The 24,850-nt window shown below is 47.1% G+C and overlaps 2 protein-coding genes across 2 annotated transcripts in view; one reads left to right on the forward strand and one right to left on the reverse strand.

Annotated features, from left to right (window-relative positions):
- Positions 1–24,571, forward strand: FYTTD1 (forty-two-three domain containing 1). Its single transcript, XM_081190603.1, has 9 exons — positions 1–177; positions 6,801–6,932; positions 7,966–8,111; positions 10,802–10,914; positions 11,257–11,353; positions 13,906–13,967; positions 20,865–20,939; positions 21,182–21,308; positions 22,870–24,571. The coding sequence occupies exons 1-9, from the start codon at positions 15–17 to the stop codon at positions 22,963–22,965; spliced, it is 1,011 nt and encodes a 336-aa protein (XP_081046729.1). The 5' UTR covers positions 1–14; the 3' UTR covers positions 22,966–24,571.
- RUBCN (rubicon autophagy regulator) overlaps positions 1–24,850 on the reverse strand; it is a 189,492-nt gene that overhangs the window by 50,485 nt on the left and 114,157 nt on the right. The window lies entirely within an intron of this gene.

Here is a 24,850-nt window from a genome sequence, read left to right on the forward strand (position 1 = left end):
AGCGCGCCCGGCGCATGCCCAGAAGGGGGAGAGAGAGCGAGGAGCTTCTGTGGTGCTGCTTTCCTCGCTCTCGGTCTTGTGTTTTGGGAGCGGCGGCCATGAGCGGCTTCGGCGCTGGCGGAGCCCCGCTGAGGAGCGTCAGCAGCGAGACGCTGGAGAAAATCGACATGTCGCTGGGTGAGGGAGGCCGGTCAAGTGGGCGGCGGCGGCGGGACGGGGGGGGGCAAAATGGGGGCGGGGCTTGGGAGCGGGGAGCCGAGCGAGGGATGCTCGGACCGAACCATGTGTGCTCTCTTGGGAGGGGGGAGGAGGAGAAGAAGAGGGGGCCGAACCAAAGGGAGCAAAGAAGGGGGGAGGCAGTTGGGAGAGCCTAAGGAGTTAGGGAGCGAACCTTGGGGGCCGCGGCAGGTGACGTGGGGGGGGGGGGGCTGAGAGGCAGCGCCGGGGAAGATCGGGGGAACCTCCTGCTGCAGGAGCAGAACCGGTAGCATTGGTATTTATTGGTACCCTGCCTTTTCCTCCTGGCAGGGACTCCGGTAAAAATAAAAGCAGCTTAAAAACCAGAAAAGCGAGTTGAGAAAAACGATTGAAAGTTAATTGAATAATAATAATAATAATTTATTATTTATACCCCGCCCATCTGGCTGGGTTTCCCCAGCCACTCTGGGCGGCTTCCAACAAAACACTAAAATACAATAACCTATTAAACGTTAAAAGCTTCCCTAAACAGGGCTGCCTTTAGATGTCTTCTAAAAGTTTGGTAGTTATTTTTCTCTTTAACATCTGGTGGGAGGGCGTTCCACAGGGCAGGTGCCACCACCGAGAAGGCCCTCTGCCTGGTTCCCTGTAACCTCACTTCTCGCAATGAGGGAACCGCCAGAAGGCCCTCGGCGCTGGACCTCAGTGTCCGGGCTGAACGATGGGGGTGGAGACGCTCCTTCGGGTATACTGGACCGAGGCCGTTTAGGGCTTTATAGGTCAGCACAAACACTTTGAATTGTGCTCAGAAACATACTGGGAGCCAGTGTAGGTCTTTCAAGACCGGTGTTATATGGTCTTCACAGCCGCTCCCAGTCAGCAGTCTAGCTGCCATATTCTGGATTAATTGTAGTTTCCGGTTCACCTTCAAAGGTAGCCCCACATAGAGCGCATTGCAGTAGTCCAAACAATATACACTCATATATCTGGTTAAAGTAGCTTCGGGTTGAGCGTTTTTGGGTTGAGCAGCGACCTGGAAGTAACAGAATGCATTACTTCCGGGTTTTGCCGCTTGCGCATGCGCAGACACTCAGTATGACATCAAGCGCATGCACAGACGCGGCGAATCGCAACCTGCGCAGATGCGGGTTGCATTCGCTTCAGGATACAAACGGGGCTCCGGAACGGATCCTGTTCGCATCCAGAGGTACCACTGTATGTATGTACCTCTGTGTAATAAATGAGATCTATTAAAAACACAATGGATGGTTACAATAAAAACAGCACAGCACCAGCACTTCCATGAAAAGCAGTCGGTTCCCCAAAGCCTGTTGAAACCAGAAGGTCTTCACCTGCTGGGAGGGAGCCAGTCTAGCTTCTCTAGGCAGGGAGTTCCAAAGTTGTTTGGGAGCAGCCACCCCTCTCCCAAGTCCCCACCAAGAGTGCCTGTGGGGGTGGCAGGATGGAGAGAACGGCCTCCCCCCAAAGATCTCAGAGCCTGGGGACTTTCGTATGAGGAAATGCACTTTCATAGAATTGATGACCCCCAAGGGTCATGTAGCCCAACCTTTTTGTAATGCAGAAATCTAATATTTAGAATACTGTAATATGCTTTTGAATAGGTTTCTGCTGCTGCTGCTATGAGGAGGAGGTAGATTAGAAAGTGCCATCTATTGCTATCATTAGTACTTTTAATTGCATGTATATCCTACCTTTTCCTCCAAGAAGCTCAAAGTGGTGTACATGGCTGTCCCCCGCCTCTCCTGATCCCCACAACAACCACCATGAGAGGTAGGTTGGGCTGAGAAGTCACCCACTGAGCTTGATGGCCAAGCAAGCGTTTGAACCCTGGTCTCCCAGGTCCTAGGCCAACAAGCTAACCACTGCTCCACACTGGCTTTCTACGTATGTGCCGCTGTTGAAAGTATAAGAAGACAGATCTCTATCATCAGGCACTTAAAATCTGTAAATCAACACAGACAAGAGGAGGAGGAGATGGTGTTGCGTGTAAGAAGAGAATGTGCTTATTTTGTAGCTGTGTGCTTAAGGGTGTGTGCCAAAGGCTTCGTGGCACATATATTGTATTTTTTAATATAGATTTGTTTGTTTCTTGCCCAGTAATTACTTATTGATGGGCAGCCCTTTAAGCATAATAAATAAGAATAATAAAATCTGAGTGACATTTGCTGGAGGGAGGAACTGGGTGAAGGCTGGCACCTTAAATGCCCCATTTGTATGATTAATAATTATAGATTTATAGGCTTCCTGGAAACACCTGCTTGAAGCTTGTAGCCTGCACTTTAAAATCAAAATTGGGCCTGGATAGAAAGAAACAGCCAATGAAAATGATGGGAGTCTCTTAAATTGTTGATAGTAATCAGCAAGCAATTGAACTTCCTGGATTGTCTTTAAAGGCAGACCCACATAAAGAACATTATAGCAGTCCAGCCTGGAAGAACCAGGGCATGGATTACCGAGGTCAGGTTTGAGTTCTCCAGGTAAGGCTGCTGCTGGGACATCAGCCAAGTCTGGTTAAAAGCAGCCCTTGCTATAAACCACCTGGATATCCAACACTGTAGATCTGCTTCTTCAAGGAACAGTATCAACAACACGATGCCTGACCTTGGGTTGCAAGTCTCCTGACCAAGTACGTCCAAGTTGATGACTTCTTCGCCTACATAGACTCTCTTACTGTAACTAATACATAAGGAAGGGATTATCAAGCTTTTCCTGAGAGCATATTGGCAAACTGGAGAAACTGTCACGGGTACCACATGGACACAAACACACATACACATTGTAAACCAAGCACACAGAACCCACAACCTTCTCCTTTGGCTGCAGGAGAATGCTTCTTACAAGCGTAATTCCAGCGGGCACAGGAAACCCTGTGGGCACCAGGGAAGGCGATCTGTGATATACTATGTATGTATGATACAACTGTATATTTTTGTATATAATGAGATATCTCCATTGACCATCCTAACCGTAAATCTTTTAATGATGCATGCAAATCTGCAGATTTGTTGCTGTGATTTTATTATTATATATTAGGGGAGTTGCATAAGTGCATTGAGTTGATGTTCCACCTCTGCTGACCTAGAACTAAAAGCGGAAGATGCCTTTAAAATACGGCATCATCGCTGGCTGTAGTGTCCTGTTCAACAAGTTGCTGACGTGTGATTATATTCCATCACGGCACAGTCTCTTGTTCTGCAGCAAGAAGCTGTGCAGGGTCAGACCAGTGTCCCTCTCACTTCATAGGATTAATAAAAAAATTCCTTCCAGTAGCACCTTAAAGACCAACTAAGTTAGTTCTTGGTATGAGCTTTCGTGTGCATTTTTCAGTGTATCTGAAGAAGTGTGCATGCACACGAAAGCTCTTACCAAGAACTAACTTAGTTGGTCTTTAAGGTGCTACTGGAAGGAATTTTTTTATTTTGACTATGGCAGACCAACATGGCTACCTATCTGTAACTGGATTCATAGGATTACTTTGCTAATGTCCATATCCTGGTTTTTCAGGATGTGTTTCATGCTGTAAAGTGTGTTAACAGGAGGTGCAGGGTGGGGATGGGGATGCTGAAAGACACGTGGACTTGGGAATGTGAAACTTGCACCAGTGGGGACTTTTAGCTGACGTAGAACCAAGCACTGCCTTACATGTGTATCCAAACCCTCTGAAGTTTCTGAGTGCCTTCACAAAAATTACACAAAAGAATTTCTTATAAAGCATTAAATGTGTTATTTGTAATAAAATGCAGCAGCATACATTTATAGTTCTAACACAACCACACTTCTCAGTTAAAGAAATAGAGAGTTCTATTCTAAAGGGGGAATAGCTCTGAAAGTGGAGATAGTTGCTCCTGAAATGTTGTGTTTGTAGGTGATAGAAGAGATGGGACCCAGGCATTGAGCTCAGGAGTCTATGCAGTGAGTTCAGATCTTTATTAGTAAAATAGGATCACGGGCATAGACCCTTCACCAAGCCTTAGTTCTGAAGTTTAAAGATGTTCCTGGTGTGTGCAGAATGGTTGCTCAGAGGAAGAGAGAGCAGAGGGGAAACTTCAGACAGCATTGTAGAAGGTGGTCAAGGAGCCTGAACTTTAATAAGTGTGTTTTAGGTGAGTTGGCATGATGACCAATGAGAAGGGGTCAAAATGAGGGAATGAGAGTGGATAGGGTAAAATTCAGGTAGGTGTGCTTGGTCATAGGGGAGGAGTTTCTGGAGAAGAAGACCTCAGTGATGTAATAGGGAAGGTTCTGCTAAAAGGTGGATTTGGGCATGTAAACAAGGATGACCCATCTGGAAGGTTTCCTTTGTGGATGGTCCTCCTGAATAGATTTACCTATCAAGGACAATGACTATGGCAACAGATTCCTGATGCGTCATTCTGTCTTACCTGCAGATGTCTTGCGTCCATCACCAGGGGTCCTTTACCTTTTTTACCTTTACATTTCTATAGAATTTCTGGTTGATGGAGGAAGCTTTCCCCTGAGCTACATGTAGAGGCTTTTATGTGCAAAAAGCCAGCCTTCTGGCCTTCTCATTTACCTATCATTTTACTTTATTCCCATTATTGCATCCAGACTTCTTGGTTCGTCAGTCTGAACTTTCTGGATCCTCATGATCTCGCTGGCAAGAAGGATTTGCATAGATACAGTAAATCATTTTGTTAGAGGAGGTCAAGGCAGAAAGGTCATTTCCAATGGCCCTTCACTTTAGCCACACCCATCTTTGGTTGACCACCGAACACAAACTGCAGACTACCAGCAAAAGCATCGTAAGAAGTGTCACTGCTGTGTTTGATTCCTTACTCCTCAAGACGAGTTAATCTGAAATTCTGCCCTTGCAACTTGGGTTGCTGTGTGTAGCAACATCCGCTGGAATGCTCTGTACCTTCTGAAACAAACTTTGTGCCGATAGTATACCAGTCAGAGGCTTCCTCCTGCAGTGTGATATGTTCAGCTGGTCTACAGTTTAGAGAGCATGTCTAGTAGTGCAAAATGACCTTAGTGAGAGAGCCAATGAGTTCTCTTGGGAGATGTGTATTTGTCTTGGGGGCTGAGGGTGGAGCTAGTCTCCCTGAATATTTTTTTTTTTTGGTGGGGGGATATTTATGGGGCAAGGAAAGTATTGGCTTTGGGAGCAGTCAGGTTATGTGTGCTTGCTGGCTTCAAATTTGACTTAGATGCGAATTTGCTGAATCCCCTTGGACACGTTCGCTAGACTGTTCCTCTTTGCAGGATTGTTGTAAGAATGATGCTGTTACACAGCAGTTTCACTGTAGAAGTGATTGCAATGATGGCGACGACTCCTGAACTTTGGGAGTCAGTTTCTCATTTTGAAGTTGAATCAAATGCAGGCTAACAATGTGTTTAGGGATGATGTAATGGTGCTGAATGAATTATAGCAACTCTTGCGAAAAGAAAACTGGGGCATTCTGAATTACTGACAGAATTCATTATCTTAGTGCTTGTAGGTGCAATATATGTTCAGAGATGTGGAAGGGCTCTTGGTTTAAATTTTAATGGCCATGCTTTTGCAAAGATTTTTATTTATTTGCTGTTAGATTGCTGTCCTGCAACCTTCAGCACTTTCAAGGCAAATGAGGATTCAGGACGGCCTCAAATGGAAGAAATATAAGATTCTATTGTGTCACCCTATAGATTCTGCAGTGTACGCCGTGTGTAAATCTCATGGGATTGAAGCAGCCTTCTAAAAGGAGTTCAGTTTATCACAAATATGTGATAAATGCAATTTTCAGAGTGCTATCTGGCTGTGTAGCACTCTGGGCGATACACTGGGCTAAACTCACCTAACCCCATTTTAAAAAGAGCAGGTGTGAAGAGCAGGGATTACAAGACATATGAAGCAGCCTTTCATTGTCAGGTTGCTGACCATCTGGACCACACTTGACTGGCAACAGCTCTCAGGTCCCCAGAAGAGCATCTTCCTCTACCTGTGAGATGCCAGATGTTGAACCTGGGAATTTCTGCATGCAAGGAGCGTGTGCCGTCACTGTACTGTGGCCACTCCTCAGATGGAGAGATTGGGCTTTCCCACAAGCATCATACATGGCAGTGGATGCTACATTGCAGCTAAGCCTAATTTTGTATGTATAGAATCATAGAATAGTAGAGTTGGAAGGGACCACGAGGGTCATCTAGCCCATCCCCCTGCAATGCAGAAATCTTTTGACCAACATGGGGCTTGAACCTATAACCCTGAGAGCAAGAGTCTTGTGCTCTACCGACTGAGCTATTTGGCAGGGATAATGTATGTATATAGCACCATCTATGCACATGGCTCTCTACAGAGACGTGTGGCAGACCCAGGCCCCTATTGAAACAAGGGAGGGAGGCTGGCTGAAGACAAGGACTCAATTAATCCCATTACACAATTCCAGAAAGGTTCTCAATTCCAGAAAAGTTTCTAAAGGTTTACAGATCTATTCCGGGAGTTTACTTAACAAACTTAAGAGTTTACTTAAGTGAAAACCTGAGGCTTTTTAAAAATAACAAATCATGCATGGGTTCCTGTTTTGGTCCCCCACAGTGAGAAGTGTTCAATACTTAAATTCTCGCTATGTGTTTTGCAGATGATATAATTAAACTGAATAAGAAAGAAGAGAGGAAGCAGTATTCTCCCAGAATGAAGAGGGGGCTTCAACAGGCTGGCAAGCGGCAATTCCGGATGAGGAGAACCAAATGGGGAATCCAGGAGTACACAGGTAGGTTATTTTGCTCGCTTTTTTTCTGAAACACCGGGGACATATTTTGTATCGGGACAGTAAAATGTCAAGGTTGTTTGAGACCTGCCTTTTTTTAAAGGCAGGTGATAAATAATATTTTCCTTAATATATACTCAAAAGTAGAACAGCCTGTACAGGTTTATGTGCTAAGTAATACATAATGCATTTTGCCCTTTTAAAAGAGTAAAGTGTTTTTTGGAACATTTTTACCCTGTCTTTCAGCCAGGGTCTTCCAGAGTGACTTAGTCACCATCAGTTAAAACAAGACAGTCTCTTGCCTGCGGGCTTACAATCTGCCCGACACAACACAAAACAAAAAAGGGATGGTTAGGGAGGAGGAAAAAACCAGACCCACGCACCAGTTTTTCAAGTTAAATAGAAGTTATTAAAATGATGAACTGGATTAGAAACAGTGTGGGATCAGGAGGACCCCGATGGAGTTTGTCTTGTTGCTGAATTTACGAAATGGCTCTGCCTCCCATCCCTGTATAAGAATTGTGATGCACTGTCAACCCAAGTTATTTTTTTCAATATTTTTGATACTTGCAGCAGCCAGCCAGATGTTTTACAAAGGTTTACCGGCAAGACTTGAGACATAATCCTCCTTTGGTGTTAAGCCCCAGCATCTGGTATTGGGGAATGGAATCCCTTTGATAATGAAAGCCGTGTTTTTTGGTGTTGTTGCTATGAGATGTGGATGGAGCTGTTCCCCTGTGTGTCAATTTATCCTCTTCAAGTATCTTTGCTAGGGAGCCACAGACCTCTGTGGCAATGATTTCCATATGCTGACTTGCTCCTGGATATGCATACAAGTTTAGATCTGCTAAGAAAACAAGGGTTTTTATTAATTTCCTCCCAGATTTTTTTCTAAAATAAATATGGAAGGGGAATCCCTCCCCCAAATATATTTTTAAAAGCTCTGCCGGTGCTCCTTCGCTAGTCTTGACCGAGGCATGCTTACTTGCTTCTGTGCCACTGGCTCACTTTTTGTCTCCTATTTATGCCATTTCAGGTTTTGGAAAGAACCGTTTAGGACGCAGAAAACGGGTGGCTGGAAAGAGGCCTCCCTATGGAGTCAAAACCGGGCTAGCGGCAAGGAAAGCCTTGGGCTCTCACAAAGGCATCAGCCCCCTCAACAGATCGCCTCTCAGTGAAAAGGTATGTGTGGGGGCTTTGGGGCAAAAACGTACCCATCTTTTTTCTGGGCAGCAGTGTAAGAATGCCTCTGCCTTGAGGTGGGATCTGGTGGAATTCCTTCACTCTCAGCACCGCCTTTTCCGAGAGCGCAAGGCTTCATCCATGAATGGAGCAGCTGCATTGGGTCCCATTCCATGTATTCTATGGGCAGAGGTGCTCTCACCTCCAGTAACACTCTGAGGCAAGTGACTACTCTTTCCAACTGAAAGTGTGTGGTTTGCACCAAACTATGATGGAGGTTTTTTCTGAGCCAAAGGAAATCCAGAGGGGCAAAGGTGAGAGCCAGTTTCCTTTCCTGGAGGGGGGAGGGGATCATCACATTGGGTGGTCCACTTGCTCTGCTGGCAGTAAGTTGTAATTGGGAAGGGGCTATCTGAGTGGGGCACTTCTCCCCAGATTCACTTCCTGATTAGACTGCAGGAAACCAGAGGGGTTCCCAGCCACACATGGCACTGTTTGTTTGGCAGTTATTCCAGTTTATTTGGCAGAGCAGTTGTGGTGGCAGTAATGCATGTGTGTTGAGACTGTGGCTTTTTAGACCACCGTTGGCCCCTGCAACCAAATATTCATGGGGCGTATTGAGGGCACTGGATGTCTGTCTGATTTGGGAGGTGGCCTTGGTGTGTTGCTGAGCTGGGAGGCAGGAGCAGTGGCCTGCTGCAGTGGTGGCAGGGAGCTTCAGAAAGGGTGGGCTTCCAGTGTAAATCAGGGATGGTCTCATATTCTGAACACGCTGTCATAATATGGTATGTCACCAGTTCTGAAAATGAAACTGTTGTATGCCTGCCGCTTGCTTTCCAAGGGGGGAAGGTTTTGTAGATGTCCTCCATACACTTTTACTTGGGAGCAGCCCCATTGAATTTCTGAAGCATGCATAAGATCAGACAGTATGCTAAAAAAAGGTAAAGGACCCCTGACAGTCAAGTCCAGTCGCGAACGACTCTAGGGTTGCGGCGCTCATCTCGCTTTACTGGCCGAGGGAGCCGACGTTTGTCCGCAGACAGTTTTTCCGGGTCATGTGGCCAGCATGACTAAGCTGCTTCTGGCACACGTGGCACTGTAGGGGACCCCGGAGGTGCCTTAAAACAATCATATGCCAAACAGCAAAACAAATAACATTAAAAATCCAATAGAAAGAAGGAAGTAATGAAAAATGCAAAGCAAAAGCAGGACACCCCCCCAAAAAAAAAACAACCCAGGCTGCTGTGTGGTCAGAAAGGCCCTGTGTTGTGTCCCCACTAATTTCACCTCTGGTGGGCTAGTGTTGTTCTGACCCTTGCCCTGGCAGGTGGAGTTGGGGAGGCAGGACATTTCTGTGTTCTCTAAGTTGTAGGCAACCAATGAGTAATATGGCAAGCGTGAATAGATGGGCTAGAAAAAGCAACCTTGTGCCCTAGCAATTCTTTCGGACTAACTTACAAGGGTGACTTAAGCATGACTTTAACTTTCCTCGGCTTTTGTGAGCTCTTGGAGAAGCGTTCACATAGTATGTGTCACGCGACACTTTTATTTTTGGACTCTGACCATGCCGTCCCGCACTTGTCAAGGAAGCTTATGAGGTTTACAAATAGTAAAAAGTCGCAGCCAAACCAACATGCCTGGCAGCAGATTAGTAGCAGATGATCTGCAGATTGAGATGCTAAAGCAGCTCTGCTGGCCAGAAGCAGATTTTCGAAAGGCAGATGAAACAAACTTCCGTACTTCACCCCAGTATAGAGAAACAGCACATTGAGTGGCTAAACATAAAGGCACAAAGATGCATTGACTGCACTTCACCCCATCCAAAACAGAAGAGACTTTTTGAGAAGTCCTATATCCAGACGCCCATTTGTTATCTATGAAAGGTGCCTTGCTCAAAATAATGAGGTTTCAGTGGCCCAGATGGAGAGCCGAGATGTCCTAAATGCAACTGGAGAAAACTTCTAGCAGGCCTTATGAAATGTGTATATACACATGAAGGGCCATAGGTATGTGTGGGGCATAAGCAGTTCAGGCGCCACCACAGAGAAGGCTCTTTCTCTGGCCCCGATCTGCTTAACATCCACCATACTTGTGACACAGAGAAGGACCCTCTCAGATATTGGGGAAGGGGTAGGCTGGCAGGGGAGAAGGTGGCATTTTTCGCTAACTTTATTGCTCCTGTTTTAAGTTACCCCTTGTTTTGCTGCTCTGTTTGGATATTGCAGGGTTTTTAAATTTAATTGTGTTTGCGTTGTGAGCCATCTCAAAGAAAGGTAGGGTATAAATATATTAATGAAACAGAGAACCTGGTACCTTTCAGATGTTGGATTACAGCTCCCATCAGCCCCAGCCAGCATGGCAGATAGAGTCCGAAACAATTCGTAATTCATTGGGTGGCAGAGACAGTTTTTGGATGAGAGTTAGCATTTGTCCATACTCTGAGTAGACCTGTTGCAGTCAGTGAACGTAATGGCTCTACCCTAGTTGAATATCACACAGAGGCTGCAGTCCTAATCCTGCACACCTGGGAGGAAGGACCATTAATTTCTACAGTGCTTGCTTCTGAGTGGACATGGTTAGGATTGTGCTATTAGTAAAGCAGCTTCTGAACGTCTTGGGGTTTTTGCTGCAACAGACTAACACTGCTGGAAATGCGTGGACCTAATTTTTTAACATATCTCTTCCTGAAGAACATACAGCGGGACTACTCGGTTTTGAAAAGGAAGACCACCGTCCAAAGACAATCTGAGTTGCAGAGAAAGCAAGGAGCCATTCTCAGGAGGCCTACTTTGTTAAACAGAAGGTGAGAGCCATATGCCATTTGCAAAGGTCTTGTGGTCTGCTCTGCATGTGCCTTGAGTGCTTTGCCTGCCTTTGGCTCGAACTCTAACTGTGCTGCTCCCTTGCCTAGAAAAATGGAGGATGGGGAGTGGCATGTGAGGAAATGAGCATTGCTTGCTCTCCATCTGCTTTTGTTCCTGATCCTCCCACCGCTGGCATAGGGCCCTTGGAAAGTTTCCTGGAACATAATGCATCCCATCCCTTCTTTAGATTGTGATCTCCTCGGGGCACGGCACTTGCCTGTCCTGGTTGCGTCACCCTGTAACATCAATGGTGCTGACGATTCTTTGTGGATGTTTTACAGAACCAATGTACAGTCTCCTTCTGCCCGGATCGGGAATAAGCTCTACCAGCAGAAAGACGCACGCCAAGCCACTTTCCTTTTTAAGAGGGGCCTGAAGGTACTGTAGGAGGCAGAGCGAGAGTGCTGTTCTCTTCCCCTGCACCTCTCTCTTCGACATAATCTGACCATCTGGATAGAGTTTGAAGAAAACTTGGCTAAAGTTGTGTGTTTTATATATAGCCATATTCTCCTTCAGATGCTACTTTTCATTAGATCATAAGGTTTCGGTCATTGGCACTAAAAGAGTTGCGTATGTGCCTGTGTGCTATTTATCGTGACTGAGCCTTCCGATGGCTGTATTAAAAGCATCGGTGCAGGAAAAACTCGGCCATGAGCTAGTTTGATAGAGAGCAGAAGCCCTGTTCTCGATGAATCAGGCATCCAGCTCTGATGATAATGCAGACATACTTCTCCCCAGAGATTGTGACTTGATTTCTATGCTTGTGTGAAGCCAGGCTAGGAAATGCCTCTATAGAAGCCTGTGTAATTTATTGGCCTGCACACTCTACTTTTGTGGGTTCCCCAGCAGCCGCTGTTGTTCTGACCGAGTAAAGCTGTATACCAAGATCACAGTGGTGTGTTTATTGAAGAAATCCATCCCAGAGCCTTCTTCAGCCTAAAGGCGTGATGGAATGCCAGAGATACAGTACCAGGACCAAACTTTCACACTCTTTGTGGATGCAAACTTGGAGAGTGCAGGGCGTGCATAGACACGGCTCGCAGTTTAACAAACGTTCTGAGCCAAAAAAAGGAGTACAAATTGGAGTACGTCTCGTTTCTGCAGTCAGCGAAAGACTCTGAGTTCTCTGGAACGCCAGATAAGTTTGCAACAGGAGTGGGCTGTTGAAGGGAGCACAAGTGTTTCTCAGCCTGCCCGCTTGGAACAAAGCTGGAGAATTGTCAAGTGAGGCAGGGGGTCACATGCAGGGGAACGTGAGTGGTTTGAAGAGGCAGTTCAGGCAGGGAGAACGAAGGTGGGGAGGCTCAAAACAGTTTTGGGGCGGGAGAGCATCTTAGGGAGTGAGTTACCAGACACACAGCTTAGCTACTTATAGATAAAGGTAAAGGGACCCCTGACCATTAGGTCCAGTCGTGGCCAACTCTGGGGTTGCGGTGCTCATCTCGCTTTACTGGCCGAGGGAGCTGGTGTACAGCTTCCGGGTCATGTGGCCAGCATGACTAAGCTGCTTCTGGCGAACCAGAGCAGTGCATAGAAACGCCGTTTACCTTCCCACTGGACTGGTACCTATTTATCTACTTGCACTTTGATGTGCTTTCGAACTGCTAGGTTGGCAGGAGCAGGGACTGAGCAACGGGAGCTCACCCCGTCGCGGGGATTTGAACCACCGACCTTCTGATCGGCAAGTCCTAGGCTCTGTGGTTTAACTCACAGCGCCACCCATGTCCCCATGCTATATATACATGGCTGGAAAGAGCAAGAGGCAGGGAGGAAGCCAGTCCTGCTGGCTTGCAGAAGGTGGGACCCACAGTGGCTGATGCTGGCCAGTTGGGCATGTTGATTTTTTCCAGCTTTCAAATTCCAAAACTGAGGGGTGCTAAAAAGTTGTAACATGACTTGGAAATTTAAAAAATATTTTGGTTAAATCAGTATATAGTCTTGTGTGGTAAGTAAAATGTGTGTGAAATTGCATAGAAATAAATAAAAATGATTGCCAAGTACAGTACTTGCAGTTATTTTATGCAGTAGTAGTAGTATTTAAGCGTTATCTGATATTTTCAGAAGGTAAATTTAAATTTATTTGTTTTTTCCAAGAGCAGCTTCTTGTACTTTTTAATCAAACATAGGTTTACCAAGCTAAATGTTGTCCAGTCACAAAATAATAGCAAATTTGAATTCCTCACAAACAAAAACGTATTTTTAAGATCGCTCACCCAAGTAATTAGCAAAATTAAGTTTCACCCCCTAAAATGACATGCCCTACTAGCCAGGTTTGGGGGCAGAGTGTAGGTGACACTTGAAGAAGCAGCATTTCAGAATGGGATGGAGTGGAGGGAGGGGAATCTCCCACCAGTCGACTGACTTTTGGGGTCCACTAAGCCTCTTTGAGTGTTCGTTCTGTATCTGTATGTTTTGCGTGTCGTTTTATTTTGAAATCTTTATATTGCAGTTTTTGCTATTTGTATTCAAAATGGCTAACAAATTGGTTAAATCCTAATAATAATAATAATAATAATAATAATAATAATAATAATAATAATTTTTTATTTATACCCCGCCCTTCCCGGTTCAAAAACCAGGCTCAAGGCGGCTAACAACAAATTTAAAACACTTATTTATAAAAGTAGTATAAAATACAGTATAAAAATGTGAATAACAATAAAATTCAAAATCACAAAAAAGAGACGTAACCCGTCATGTCACAGTGCCAACAAGCTTCGTAAATGCCTGTTTGTCATGCAAATCCCTTTATGAATCTCTGTAGAAACACTCACACCCAGAAACCCCAACCCTGTTGGAATGTGTTGGTCAGATTCCAGTGACCTAGACTAAGTCTATAGTTGTCTCCTGAATAAGTCTTCCCTCCCCACCAAAAAACATCTTCAGCTTTCTCATTTTCTCTACCGGTATTTTCTTTCCTCCTCCGGCAGGTGCAGGCCCAAGTCCATCCAGAAGATGACCTAAGCGGCCAGGTCACAAACAGAACTCGCCCGTAAGTGTTCCAGTTTATTTGGCAGAGCAGTTGTGGAGGCAGTAGTGCATGTGTGTTGAGACTGTGGCTTTTTAGACCACCGTTGGCCCCTGCAACCAAATATTCATGGGGCGTATCGAGGGCACTGGGTGTATGTCTGATTTGGGAGGTGGCCTTGGGGTGTTGCTGAGCTGGGAGGCAGGAGCAGTGGTCTGCTACAGTGGTGGCAGGGAGCTTCAGAAAGGGTGGGCTTCCAGTGTAAATCAGGGATGGTCTCATATTCTGAACACGCTGTCATAATATGGTATGTCACCAGTTCTGAAAATGAAACTGTTGTATGCCTGCCACTTGCTTTCCAAGTGGGGAAGGTTTTGTAGATGTCCTCCATACACTTTTACTTGGGAGCAGCCCCATTGAATTTCTGAAGCATGCATAAGATCAGACAGTATGCTAAAAAAAGGTAAAGGACCCCTGACAGTCAAGTCCAGTCGCGAACGACTCTAGGGTTGCGGCGCTCATCTCGCTTTACTGGCCGAGGGAGCCGACGTTTGTCCGCAGACAGTTTTTCCGGGTCATGTGGCCAGCATGACTAAGCTGCTTCTGGCAAAACCAGAGCAGCGCACGGAAACACCGTTTACCTTCCCGCCGGAGCGGTACCTATTTATCTACTTGCACTTTGACGTGCTTTCGAACTGCTAGGTTGGCAGGAGCAGGGACTGAGCAACGGGAGCTCATTCTGTCGCGGGGATTTGAACCACCGACCTTCTGATCGGCAAGCCCTAGGCTCTGTGGTTTGCACCACAGCGCCACCCGTGTCCCGCCCAGACAGTATGCTACTCATCCCCAAATGTTGAATGAAGGTTGGGACCGGGCTGCTGGCAGTGAGAAACAGAGCGTTTGTAAGGAGGAAACTTGGTTGGTTGGGCATTGTAGAAAGCAGAGGTCTTTAATGCCGTTTTCTTCTCTGACTGTTCTCGGATCTGTAGAATATGTGCTGAAAGCAGCCCAGAGCAGCTGGAGAGAACCAGCTAGATGGGTGGGGAATAAGAATAAGAATACCAGTAGTCCAGAGTTTAATGGGCAGTTTTTTGCTCAGTAACTGGTATGTATCTGTTAACTAGATGCCTCATACCCATCCTTGTGGAGTAATGTTAAGAAATAAAAAAATCAATGCCATTTTGAAATCAGTAGTTTCATTGTGCTTTGTGGTGTACAAGTGAGCAGGTCCCTGCCCCTAGGAGCTTACAATGTATCACTTGCCACAGGACAGGCAACAGAAGAAGAAGGGGAAGGAAGCAGGAGGCAGTTGTCAGTAGGTAGAGAATGTGGAAGCGGTTGTATCAAACAGTGTTTCTTCTGATGGCAGAAGAAGAAAAGGGAGGGAAGTAATTTCAGTGATGCACCATCTGCTCTGGAAGATCCCCCAAACCCATAGAGCAGATTTATGGGGGGGGGGGGGTGGGAAGCTGCAGGAGTTAGGGGGAAATCACCAAAAAAAATGCTTCCTACCCCATTCCACTGTTGAAAGCCTTACCATAAGCTGAGCAGTGCCACCAAACTCAGCCTGAAGGTTTCTGAACTCCTGCTGATCTTGACTACCAACCAGCCTCTTTCACTCAAATGGTTGGTAGCTTAAAATTGCAGTCTAATTTGTTTTCTTATAAAACAGGGGACTTTTTGCTGTGGCTACTTCTGCATTCTGGATGAAGCTACCTTCCTTTTTGGACTTGTTTGCTAAGAGGAAACAGGAGCTTCTTCCAGAAAAGGAGAGTCCCCAAGTGCTCTGAAGGATGTGCCCATGCGTGTGTTTAGGGACAGCGGCCTCCCACACAGGAACAGACTGTGCAGAATTGCAACCTTTTTGAAAGAAGTGTAAGAGCTCACTGGACCAGGCCAGTGGCCCATCTAGTCCAGCATCCTGTTCTCACAGTGGCCAAGCAGATGCCCCAATGGGAAGCATGCAAGTAGGATCTGAGTACACACCCCGGCTTGTGATTCACAGCAGCTGGCATTCAGACGCAGGGCGCCTCCAACAGAGAAGGGAGAACATAGTCATCATGGCTAGTCGCCATCATCAGCCTCATAGCTGTCAACTTCTAGATTTGAAAATAAGGGGCCAGCAGCCTTGAAAATAAGGGACCAGCAGCCAAAATAAGGGATTTTAGTCAACCAGCTAAAATGTGAAGTTAAAAGGGACCAGATAATTTGGGAGAGCAGCGCCGGTTTTTAGCCCTTCGTTTCCAGAGGTTGCTGCTCAAGACACCAGCCGATGAAACACTGCAGTTAAATAACTACAAGCAGCAACCACTTTTCATGCAAAACGAAGTCCAAGCTACGAAGATGCTGCTGCAGTTCTGTATCTTTTCTCTCGTGCTCCATCTGCAGCTCTCAGTTCCATCAGGCGGGGCGGGAGGAAGGGGGGGGGAATAGCGCCCAGAGTAAACCCGCAGATCAGACCATCTATGCTAGTCTACCACTACAAATCTATGGGAGAAGCGCTTGCGGTCCTTCCCTTGTAGCCCTTGGAACACCTGCCTGCGCCTCCACCTCCTCCTCTCTCTGAACTGCTTTCTCCATGGTTACCCTCGCTCTCCTCTCAAGGCTTCTCATCAATTCATAGACCATGACAGGCTGCCCATCTCATTCGGGTCCTCCAGTGGCACTGCCACAGTACGGCCTAGCGGGAGCGGGAGCAGCGGCGATGGGCAGAGTGGAGGCCCCAGGCAGAGACGCCTAGTTCGGCGGCTGCGAGGAGGATGGTGGTGGAAGGGCCCGAGGCTCCTGCCAGTCCCGGTGGGGAGGAGCTCCCGGGGGCCGAGGCTGGTGAGAGGAGGCCGGGGGGGGGGCGGGCCGAGCAGCCAAGCAACACAGTTGGAGCCTCCCTCCTCCCTGGCCGGCAGGAAGGGAGGGAGGGAGAGGAGCTGCTTCCTTTGAAACCCGGGAAATTTAAGGGACATCATCAGTAAGGGACAGCAGTGGGACACGGCACTATTAATCCGGGAAGATTGTTCTTTCAGGGCTCTACCACCGCCATCGATCCCCGGCATTGAATGTGTTGGCCTAGTGTGGGGCTCCGAGGTGAGCTTGGCTGTCTGGCTGGTGTACCGGCCACCTAGCGCACCAGCAGCCACCCTGTCGGGCCTGCTGGAGGCGGTGGCCAGCTGGGCCTTGGAGTTCCCTAACCTATTGGTATTGGGGGACTTCAACATCCATGCCGATGCCACTCCCTCCTCACAGGCTCTGGACCTGGTGTCTTCCATGGCGACACTAGGGCTCTCCCAGTTTGTTTCGGGCCCCACACATCAAGCAGGCCACACGCTGGATCTGATCTTTGGCGTCGGTATAGATGTGATCATGTTTCCTTCGATGAAGGTGCCATGGTCTGATCACTACGCTCTGAAAGCCAGGATTGATGTTCCACCCCCACCCTGCTTAGGTGGTGAGCCGATTTGGGCTCGCCCGCGGAGGCTGATGGACCCTGATAGATTCCGTCAAGCCTTGCGGGACCTTTCTCCCCCTGGCGACTCATTGACTGAGCTTGTTGAGGGCTGGAATACCCAGCTCCTGGCAGCCATCAATGAGATCGCACCTAAGCGCCCTCTGCGACCCCGCAGAAACCGGGCTCCCTGGTTTACTGAGGAGCTCCGGAAAATGAAGCGGGACCTCAGACGGCTAGAGCGAGTATGGCGGGGTGCCCGTGACGGAGCCTCAAGAACATCTTATAGGGTTTTTATGAAAACCTACAAGATGGCAGTGAAGGCCGCTAAGAAGTCCTACTTCTCGGCCTCCATTGCATCCGCTAGCTCTCGCCCGGCACAATTATTTAGTATAATTCGGTCTTTAACGTCCCTCGAAGGACAGCCAAATTTAAATAACAATTCGACACACAGCTGTGAGGCATTTGCGAGCTTTTTGCGGAGAAGGTCCTGTCGCTCCGCCATGACCTCCCTGCCAATTTGGATACAATAAAGGAACTGGAGGCCCCTCGACTTTCCTCGGGTCCAGTATTGGACCACTTTGACCGGATATCCCCAGCCGATGTGGACAGATTCCTCCGAGCTGGAAAACCCACCACTTGTCCTCTCGACCCGTGCCCGTCTTGGCTGATTAGAGCGTGTCCAGACGAGGTGTGGGCCCCCCTGGGGGATATCATCAATTTGTCCCTTGGCACCGGGACATTCCCAGGGGAACTGAAGGAGGCAGTGGTGCGTCCGCTCTTAAAGAAAACATCATTAGATCCCTTAGATCTATCCAATTACCGCCCAGTTTCGAATCTTCCATTCCTGGGTAAGGTGATTGAGAGAGCGGTTGCTGAACAGCTTGGTAGGTTTCTGGATGAAACATCGGCTCTGGATCCATTCCAGTCCGGCTTCCGCGCTGGTCATGGGACCGAGACGGCTCTGGTCGCCCTAACAGATGATCTTCGTAGACAGCTGGATCGAGGCGGGTCGGGGCTTCTGATTCTTCTAGATCTGTCAGCAGCTTTCGACATGGTCGATCACGAACTTCTGGACCACCGCCTCGCCGACGTGGGGATCCAGGGCACAGTCCTTCAATGGCTGCGCTCGTTTCTCTCTGGTCGGGGACAGAGGGTGGCGCTTGGGGGGGAACTGTCATCCCGCCACTCCTTGGTGTGTGGAGTGCCTCAGGGTGCGATTCTCTCCCCGATGCTTTTTAACATCTTTATGCGCCCCCTCGCCCAGCTTGTCCGGAGTTTTGGGCTGGGCTGCCATCAGTATGCTGATGACACCCAACTCTATCTGTTGATGGATGGCCATCCTGACTCGGCCCCAGACACACTGATCAGATGCTTGGAAGCTGTGGCTAGATGGTTACGTGGGAGCCAGTTGAAGTTAAATCCTTCGAAGACAGAGGTCCTCTGGCTGGGACGGGACGATATGGGATTGAGGGGGCAACTCCCATCTCTTGTGGGGGTGCAATTAGTGCCAGCACCGTCTGTTAAGAGTTTGGGTGTAATCTTCGATACCTCCCTCTCCATGGAGGCGCAGATTGCAGCTATAACAAAGGCGGCATTTTTTCATCTCCGCCAAGCTAAGCAGTTGGCTCCTTACCTCTCTCGCCCTGACCTAGCCACTGTGATCCACGCGACGGTCACCTCCAGACTGGATTATTGTAACTCGCTCTACGTGGGGCTGCCCTTGAGACTGACCCAGAAACTCCAGCGGGTGCAGAATGCCGCAGCGAGACTCCTTACGGGGTCTTCGCTGCGGGATCACATTCATCCGGTGCTATACCAGCTGCACTGGCTCCCGGTGGAGTACAGGATCAGGTTTAAGGTGCTGGTTTTAACCTTCAAAGCCCTACACGGCCTAGGACCCTCGTATCTACGGGACCGCCTCTCCTGGTATGCCCCACAGAGAAACTTACGGTCCTCAAATAAAAACATCTTGAAGGTCCCAGGCCACAGAGAGGTTAGGCTGGCCTCAACTAGAGCCAGGGCTTTTTCGGCTGCGGCTCCAACCTGGTGGAACGCTCTGTCACAAGAGACAAGGGCCCTGCAGGACTTGACATCTTTCCGCAGGGCCTGCAAGACAGAGCTGTTCCACCAGGCCTTTGGTTAGGGCACAGCCTGACTCCCTCCTTTGGCAATCTTTACAATACTTTAGTTTATGGTTGCCATCAATTTTGATTTTAATTAATTCTTATGATGTTTTTATAATGTTGCACTATTTTAGTGTTGTTAGCCGCCCTGAGCCCGGCTTCGGCTGGGGAGGGCGGGATATAAATAAAATTTATTATTATTATTATAAGGGAGTTTCTCGCCAAATAAGGGACGGTTGACAGCTATGCAGCCTTAACTCATTGAATTTGTCTAATCCTTTTTAAAACCCATTCTTTTGAAAATCACTCTGCTTTTAGAAACTGGTGTCCTAGCATTGGTGGTCTGGCTGTTGGGTAAGGAAAGCCCTACATGCTAGGCCAGCTGTTGTCAAATGTTGTCTCAAGGAGCAACCTCGAGCAAAGGGAAAATTGCTCAGGCCTTTGCTGGTACAGCTTCAGGCAAACTGCTGAGCTCCTGAAAAGGGTGCCCGCATCTGAGCCCAGGGTGGATTGGTTAAGGCAGCCAGGAATGCAAGTAGCCTATAAAAAAAGGCTGTTGCTTATCTAAGTCTGACCTTTTGCACTATCAACGAATTTATCTAAAGTGGGAATTTGAAGCAAACTGCCTGTACAGCTGGTCTTTTCAGAACACCCTTTAGCTCAGTCCTTGGGAACCTTTGGCCCTCCAGGTGTTGCTGAACTACAACTCCCATCATGCCCTGCTCATTGGCCATGCTGGTTGGGGCTGATGGGAGTCCAGCAACATTGGAGGGCCACAGATTTCCTCATCCTGCTTTACCTGGGATCATAAAGTTTACGTTATGACCCATAGTTAAAACATCAGCTAGTGAGAAATGAGTGCTTATATAGCTTATGGAAACTGTTTTGAATGATTTTTGACCATCTTCCACATTTAGGACTATCCTGACAGTAAGAGCTGTTTGACAGTGGAATTTGCTGCCAAGGAGTGTGGTGGAGTTTCCTACTTTGGAGGTCTTTAAGCAGAGGCTTGACAACCATATGCCAGGAGTGCTCTGATGGTGTTTCCTGCTTGGCAGGGGGTTGGACTCGATGGCCCTTGTGGTCTCTTCCAACTCTAGGATTCTATGATTCTAGGTACAAGTTTAAAACTAAATGTTCCTCCAAGCCTTTGGGTCTTTAAAATTGATGCTGATTCTGGAGGTTATTATTTTATGGCTCCAATTTGTGCTTATAGTATGTGTATATTCAATTTCGTGTAGTTTATGTTATGAGACACACTGTGTTCCTGTGTTGGATGAAAGGCAGGATAGAAAAACTATGTAATATTAGCAGAGGATTTACTGGGTCAACTGGGTCTTGTGCTTTCCCAAACAGATGGCGAACATCCACTACAAATGGAGGGATTTTGACTGTATCCATTGACAATCCTGGCGCAGTCCCATCCCCCATGTGAGTAAAAGTAGCTTCGTCTTGCGCTGGAATCTCCTGGTTGATGGGAATAGTGGTGGGAGCTAAGGAAAAGTACATGGCTGGTGAGAAACTGTGTTCATCACCCAGGTCCACCCCCGTGCTTGCTGTGTTGTTATTAGCTTGGAAGCAGTAGGTAGTGTTTGTCTCCTCTGCTTTTACAGTTTGGTGAAAATCGACATTTCCGTTGACCCTGTTCAGTGTGCCATGTGTTTTCCCCACAGTTCTTTGAAGCCAAGGCTGACCAGCACTCCCGTGCCTCCCTTCCTCTTGAAGAAGGACCAGTCGGAAGAGAAGAAGATTCCCAAAGGGGTCCCGCTGCAGTTTGATATCAACAGTGTCGGAAAGCAGGTTGGTTGCTTCCAGATAAAATGGGCGTGCATTGTTGACAGTAAAACGGGCTCCATGGGTTCTTTATTGGACTTTGGATCTTGCCGTGGAATTGCGGAGCAGCCGAGTTCCTGTCTTGGACTGGCTGGATGCAGAGGACTGGTGGGAGCTGGATTGGAGTAAAAAATCCTTGGAGCTGGATTGGAGTAAAAAACCCTGTTCCCTCACTTGGGAGCCCCTGGTTGGAGAGAGGCTGAACAAACTGCCAGTCAGGCCCTGCAGGGTCAAGAGGAGGAGACCATTGGGCCTGTTTGGTTCTTCCAGATAGTGACCCGAAGCATAGGAATGCGGTGTCTCCTCTGCTGCTTGCTGGGTTCTTCTTTGCGCTTTCTTGCAAGCAGTGTTAGAAACTGGGATGGAAGAGCTAGGGGCCAAATGGCTTCTAGGACCTGGGTTGTGGGCTCGAAAGCAGAACATCTAGTTGCTACTGGGGGTTGGGGGCGTTGGCAACACTTTTTATTACTTTGATAAGCATGAACTAATACGTATGCAGTTCACATAAGTGACACATTGTTAATATCACATTTTTAGCAGAAACGGTTAATACATGTTTAGTTTAGTGTTCACTATAAAAATATTGGTACCATACTTCAGTTTTCAAAACACTCTACTCTTTAATGTTAAACTCCTTAACATATTGTCTATCCTTAACATAAATTTCGAGGTTTCAAAGCACATACATTTCAGTAATCCTTGGGTGTCAGCCAGGCGCAAAAAACCGCACCCAGACTTTTGGAGGTGCTCGCAAATGGAGAATCTTTAGGTGCAAAATGCACCTGGCGCCCTCCTAATTTCGAACCCTGCTTGTGAGTGCTCCGAACACCTTCAGACTCTCCACACAATTAGAACACTACTCTTTAATTTCTGTTTTCTCACCTAACCCACCAACCCGTATCTTCTCCAAGGTCCCCCACTGTAGTTGAAGCTTAGCACGTGTTACGGAAAAGGAGCAATGCGGCAGCGAGCTGCAGCTGGCTGGAAAGCAAAACATGATGGGAATGTTTGGGACTGTACCGTGGGAACAAAGGGACAGTCTATTCACTGTGCTGAGCACCGGATTTAGCTCAGAGTGTAATTTGACCTGTACAGGAAGTACAGGAGGTGGAGTTTGTCTCTCTGCTGTTGGAGTTTGAAGAGAGCAGACGCGTTTCTCTGTAATGCTGCAAAGACAGAAATAAAGGCATGTAAATACATTTCTGTCTATCTCTTTCCCCTGCCTGGGGGGAGCAGGGAGCAGGGAAGAGTGGTGTGTCCTTCTCACGTTGAGGAGGATCGCTGATCGTGACCTAGCCTGTATCCTGCCGGGAAACGCAGACAGGGAGGTCAATAAGGAGATCAAGCCGGGTGCCTGGAGAGTGGCCAGTTTCTCCTGATAAGGCTTGAATTTTCCCCACTGTAGTTGAAGCTTAGCACGTGTGTTAAATGTGCTAGGGGAACTGGTTGAAATATTAACCAGGCACCATAATTTTGGCCTGCTTGATGGGTGGCTGCTGTACTGATTTACATCCTCCTTTGTTCACAGACAAACATGACCCTCAACGAGCGCTTTGGGATCCTGAAGGAGCAGAGAACGGCGCTCTCCCAGAACAAAGGCAGCCGTTTCGTGACTGTGGGCTAGAGGGCCTTTTCAGGGGAACCCTATCTTTCGAAGGAACTGAACTAGCAGTGGGCCGAAGAATAAGTTGGACTTTGTGTCAAGATACTGATAAACTGAATTTTGTTTTAAGACGGCTTCTACTCTGAATAGTTAAAAAGAGAACACCCTCACATGATAGTGGACCATAAAAAGAGAAAATTCAGTGTTGCTTGGAAAACAGCGCCCTGTTGTTTGGACTGCAAGGGTCCACATAAGCTCCTGGACGAGGGGGGGGGGGCAAAGCCAGTTGTTCTTATTTTGGTTTCTTAAGCAGCCGACAGAGGTGGTGATTAATGCAGGGGTCAGTCTTTGCTCCACCTGCTCTTGCAAAGCTGTGTCTTTTCATTTTGTGCCCCTGGCTGCCGAAATTCGCTTAAAACGTTTGCAGCGGACAGCACTTGAGTGCTGCTGCTGCTTGCCTTTCCGTTACTTCGGCTCACAGATCTTTCTTTCACTCAAGCTCTGCAGTTCATCTGGCACTAGAAGCTAAATTGTTTGGCATCCGAGGCAGCAAGTAAGAATCCAGCTTTTCTTGGCGATGAAAAGGCGTAGCGGGCATTCTCGTCCCCTTAAGTGATAGAACAAGGGCCTCACATGAGGCCACAGCAGGAACCTAGTCCACATCCTTGAGAAAGGACCATACAGGGTGCATACAAGCTATTCCCCCCCCTCTTTTTTTTAAAGCTGTGAGTTTGCTTCAGATATTCATCGGCTGAAACGATGCTTTGATGACCATTCAATGTTACCGGATCAGTTATTTTGGTTGTCGCTCTGTTGTGTTGTACAAATGTGGCACTTTTGTGACTCGTATACCTAGTGGCAGACCCACCAGGTGAGCATTGTGAGGTTCAAGGCACCTTCCTGTTGCTTCAAGGGATCAAAAGTGGTGGTGTCGCCACACACACACACACACACAAACTTCATGTGCGCTGGATTTTGATTTCAACATAATTGCCTGTGAGGACAGCTCCTACTTCCTGGATTTAAAATGTCCATAGTGGGTGTGTTGGGAGGACCGCCTAGGTAAAAGGAGGCCAGGTTTGCTCAGTCTCAGAAACCTGATATATGTAATTTGATCTTTGTTTTTCTTTGACATTTCTTTTAAAAAATAGTTTATTGTGGAGATCAAAACAAATATTTGGCAGTAGCAAGGCTGCCTTTAGAGCAGTTTTTATGTAGTCATGCCTCCATGACAATTTAATGTTCATCATCTTCTGTTTTTAATTATTTGAAATACCTTCTATACCTTTGCAATGGGGAAAAATGGAATATTAAAGCTCCTCCTTTTGTGTTGTTGTTTTTTACTCGGTTAGTAGGGATTCTGTTGAAGTCCATTAGAAATGAAGTAGATAAATATGCTTATGATCATCCTGTGTTTGGTTTCTACCAGGATGTACTTAAAAAAAAACCCTTTTGCATCAACATGGATGCAAAACATTGATGCAATGCATCTCAAGAGAGCTAGTTTGTATTTAAGGAGAATATGCTTTAAACTCTACCTTTGGGTATTTTTTTTTGGAGAAGTTAATACATTTGGATCTATTCTAAAGCTGTTGGACTTTTTAAAAATAAAAGTGTTACAAGTTTGCATTTGTGTGTACTTAGATATGAATTTTGCAGCTCCATATTCTTCAACAAAGGCCAACTTAGTACTTAAATCAGGAATACATGTTTAACGCTCCACTCTTCACAATGATCTTAACTCGTGATCTGTGCCAGAAAAATGCAAATAATGTTGTTCTAATGACTGGTATACCATAAGCATTACTGCTTTCAACTGTCCCCTTATTCTCATAAAGGTAAAGGTACCCCTGACCATTAGGTCCAGTCATGACCGACTCTGGGATTGCAGCACTCATCTCGCTTT

The sequence above is a fragment of the Podarcis bocagei genome, assembly GCF_964188305.1.
Source record: "Podarcis bocagei genome assembly, chromosome: 4".
In the NCBI taxonomy this organism is placed as follows: Eukaryota; Metazoa; Chordata; class Lepidosauria; order Squamata; family Lacertidae; genus Podarcis; species Podarcis bocagei.

Coding starts and splice junctions, on each gene's coding strand:
- FYTTD1 (XM_081190603.1), top strand. CDS start 15: ATGCCCAGAAGGGGGAGAGAGAGCGAGGAGCTTCTGTGGTGCTGCTTT. Junction 6,933..7,965: donor GGGAATCCAGGAGTACACAG/GTAGGTTATTTT, acceptor ATGCCATTTCAG/GTTTTGGAAAGAACCGTTTA. Junction 13,968..20,864: donor GTCACAAACAGAACTCGCCC/GTAAGTGTTCCA, acceptor TTTCCCAAACAG/ATGGCGAACATCCACTACAA.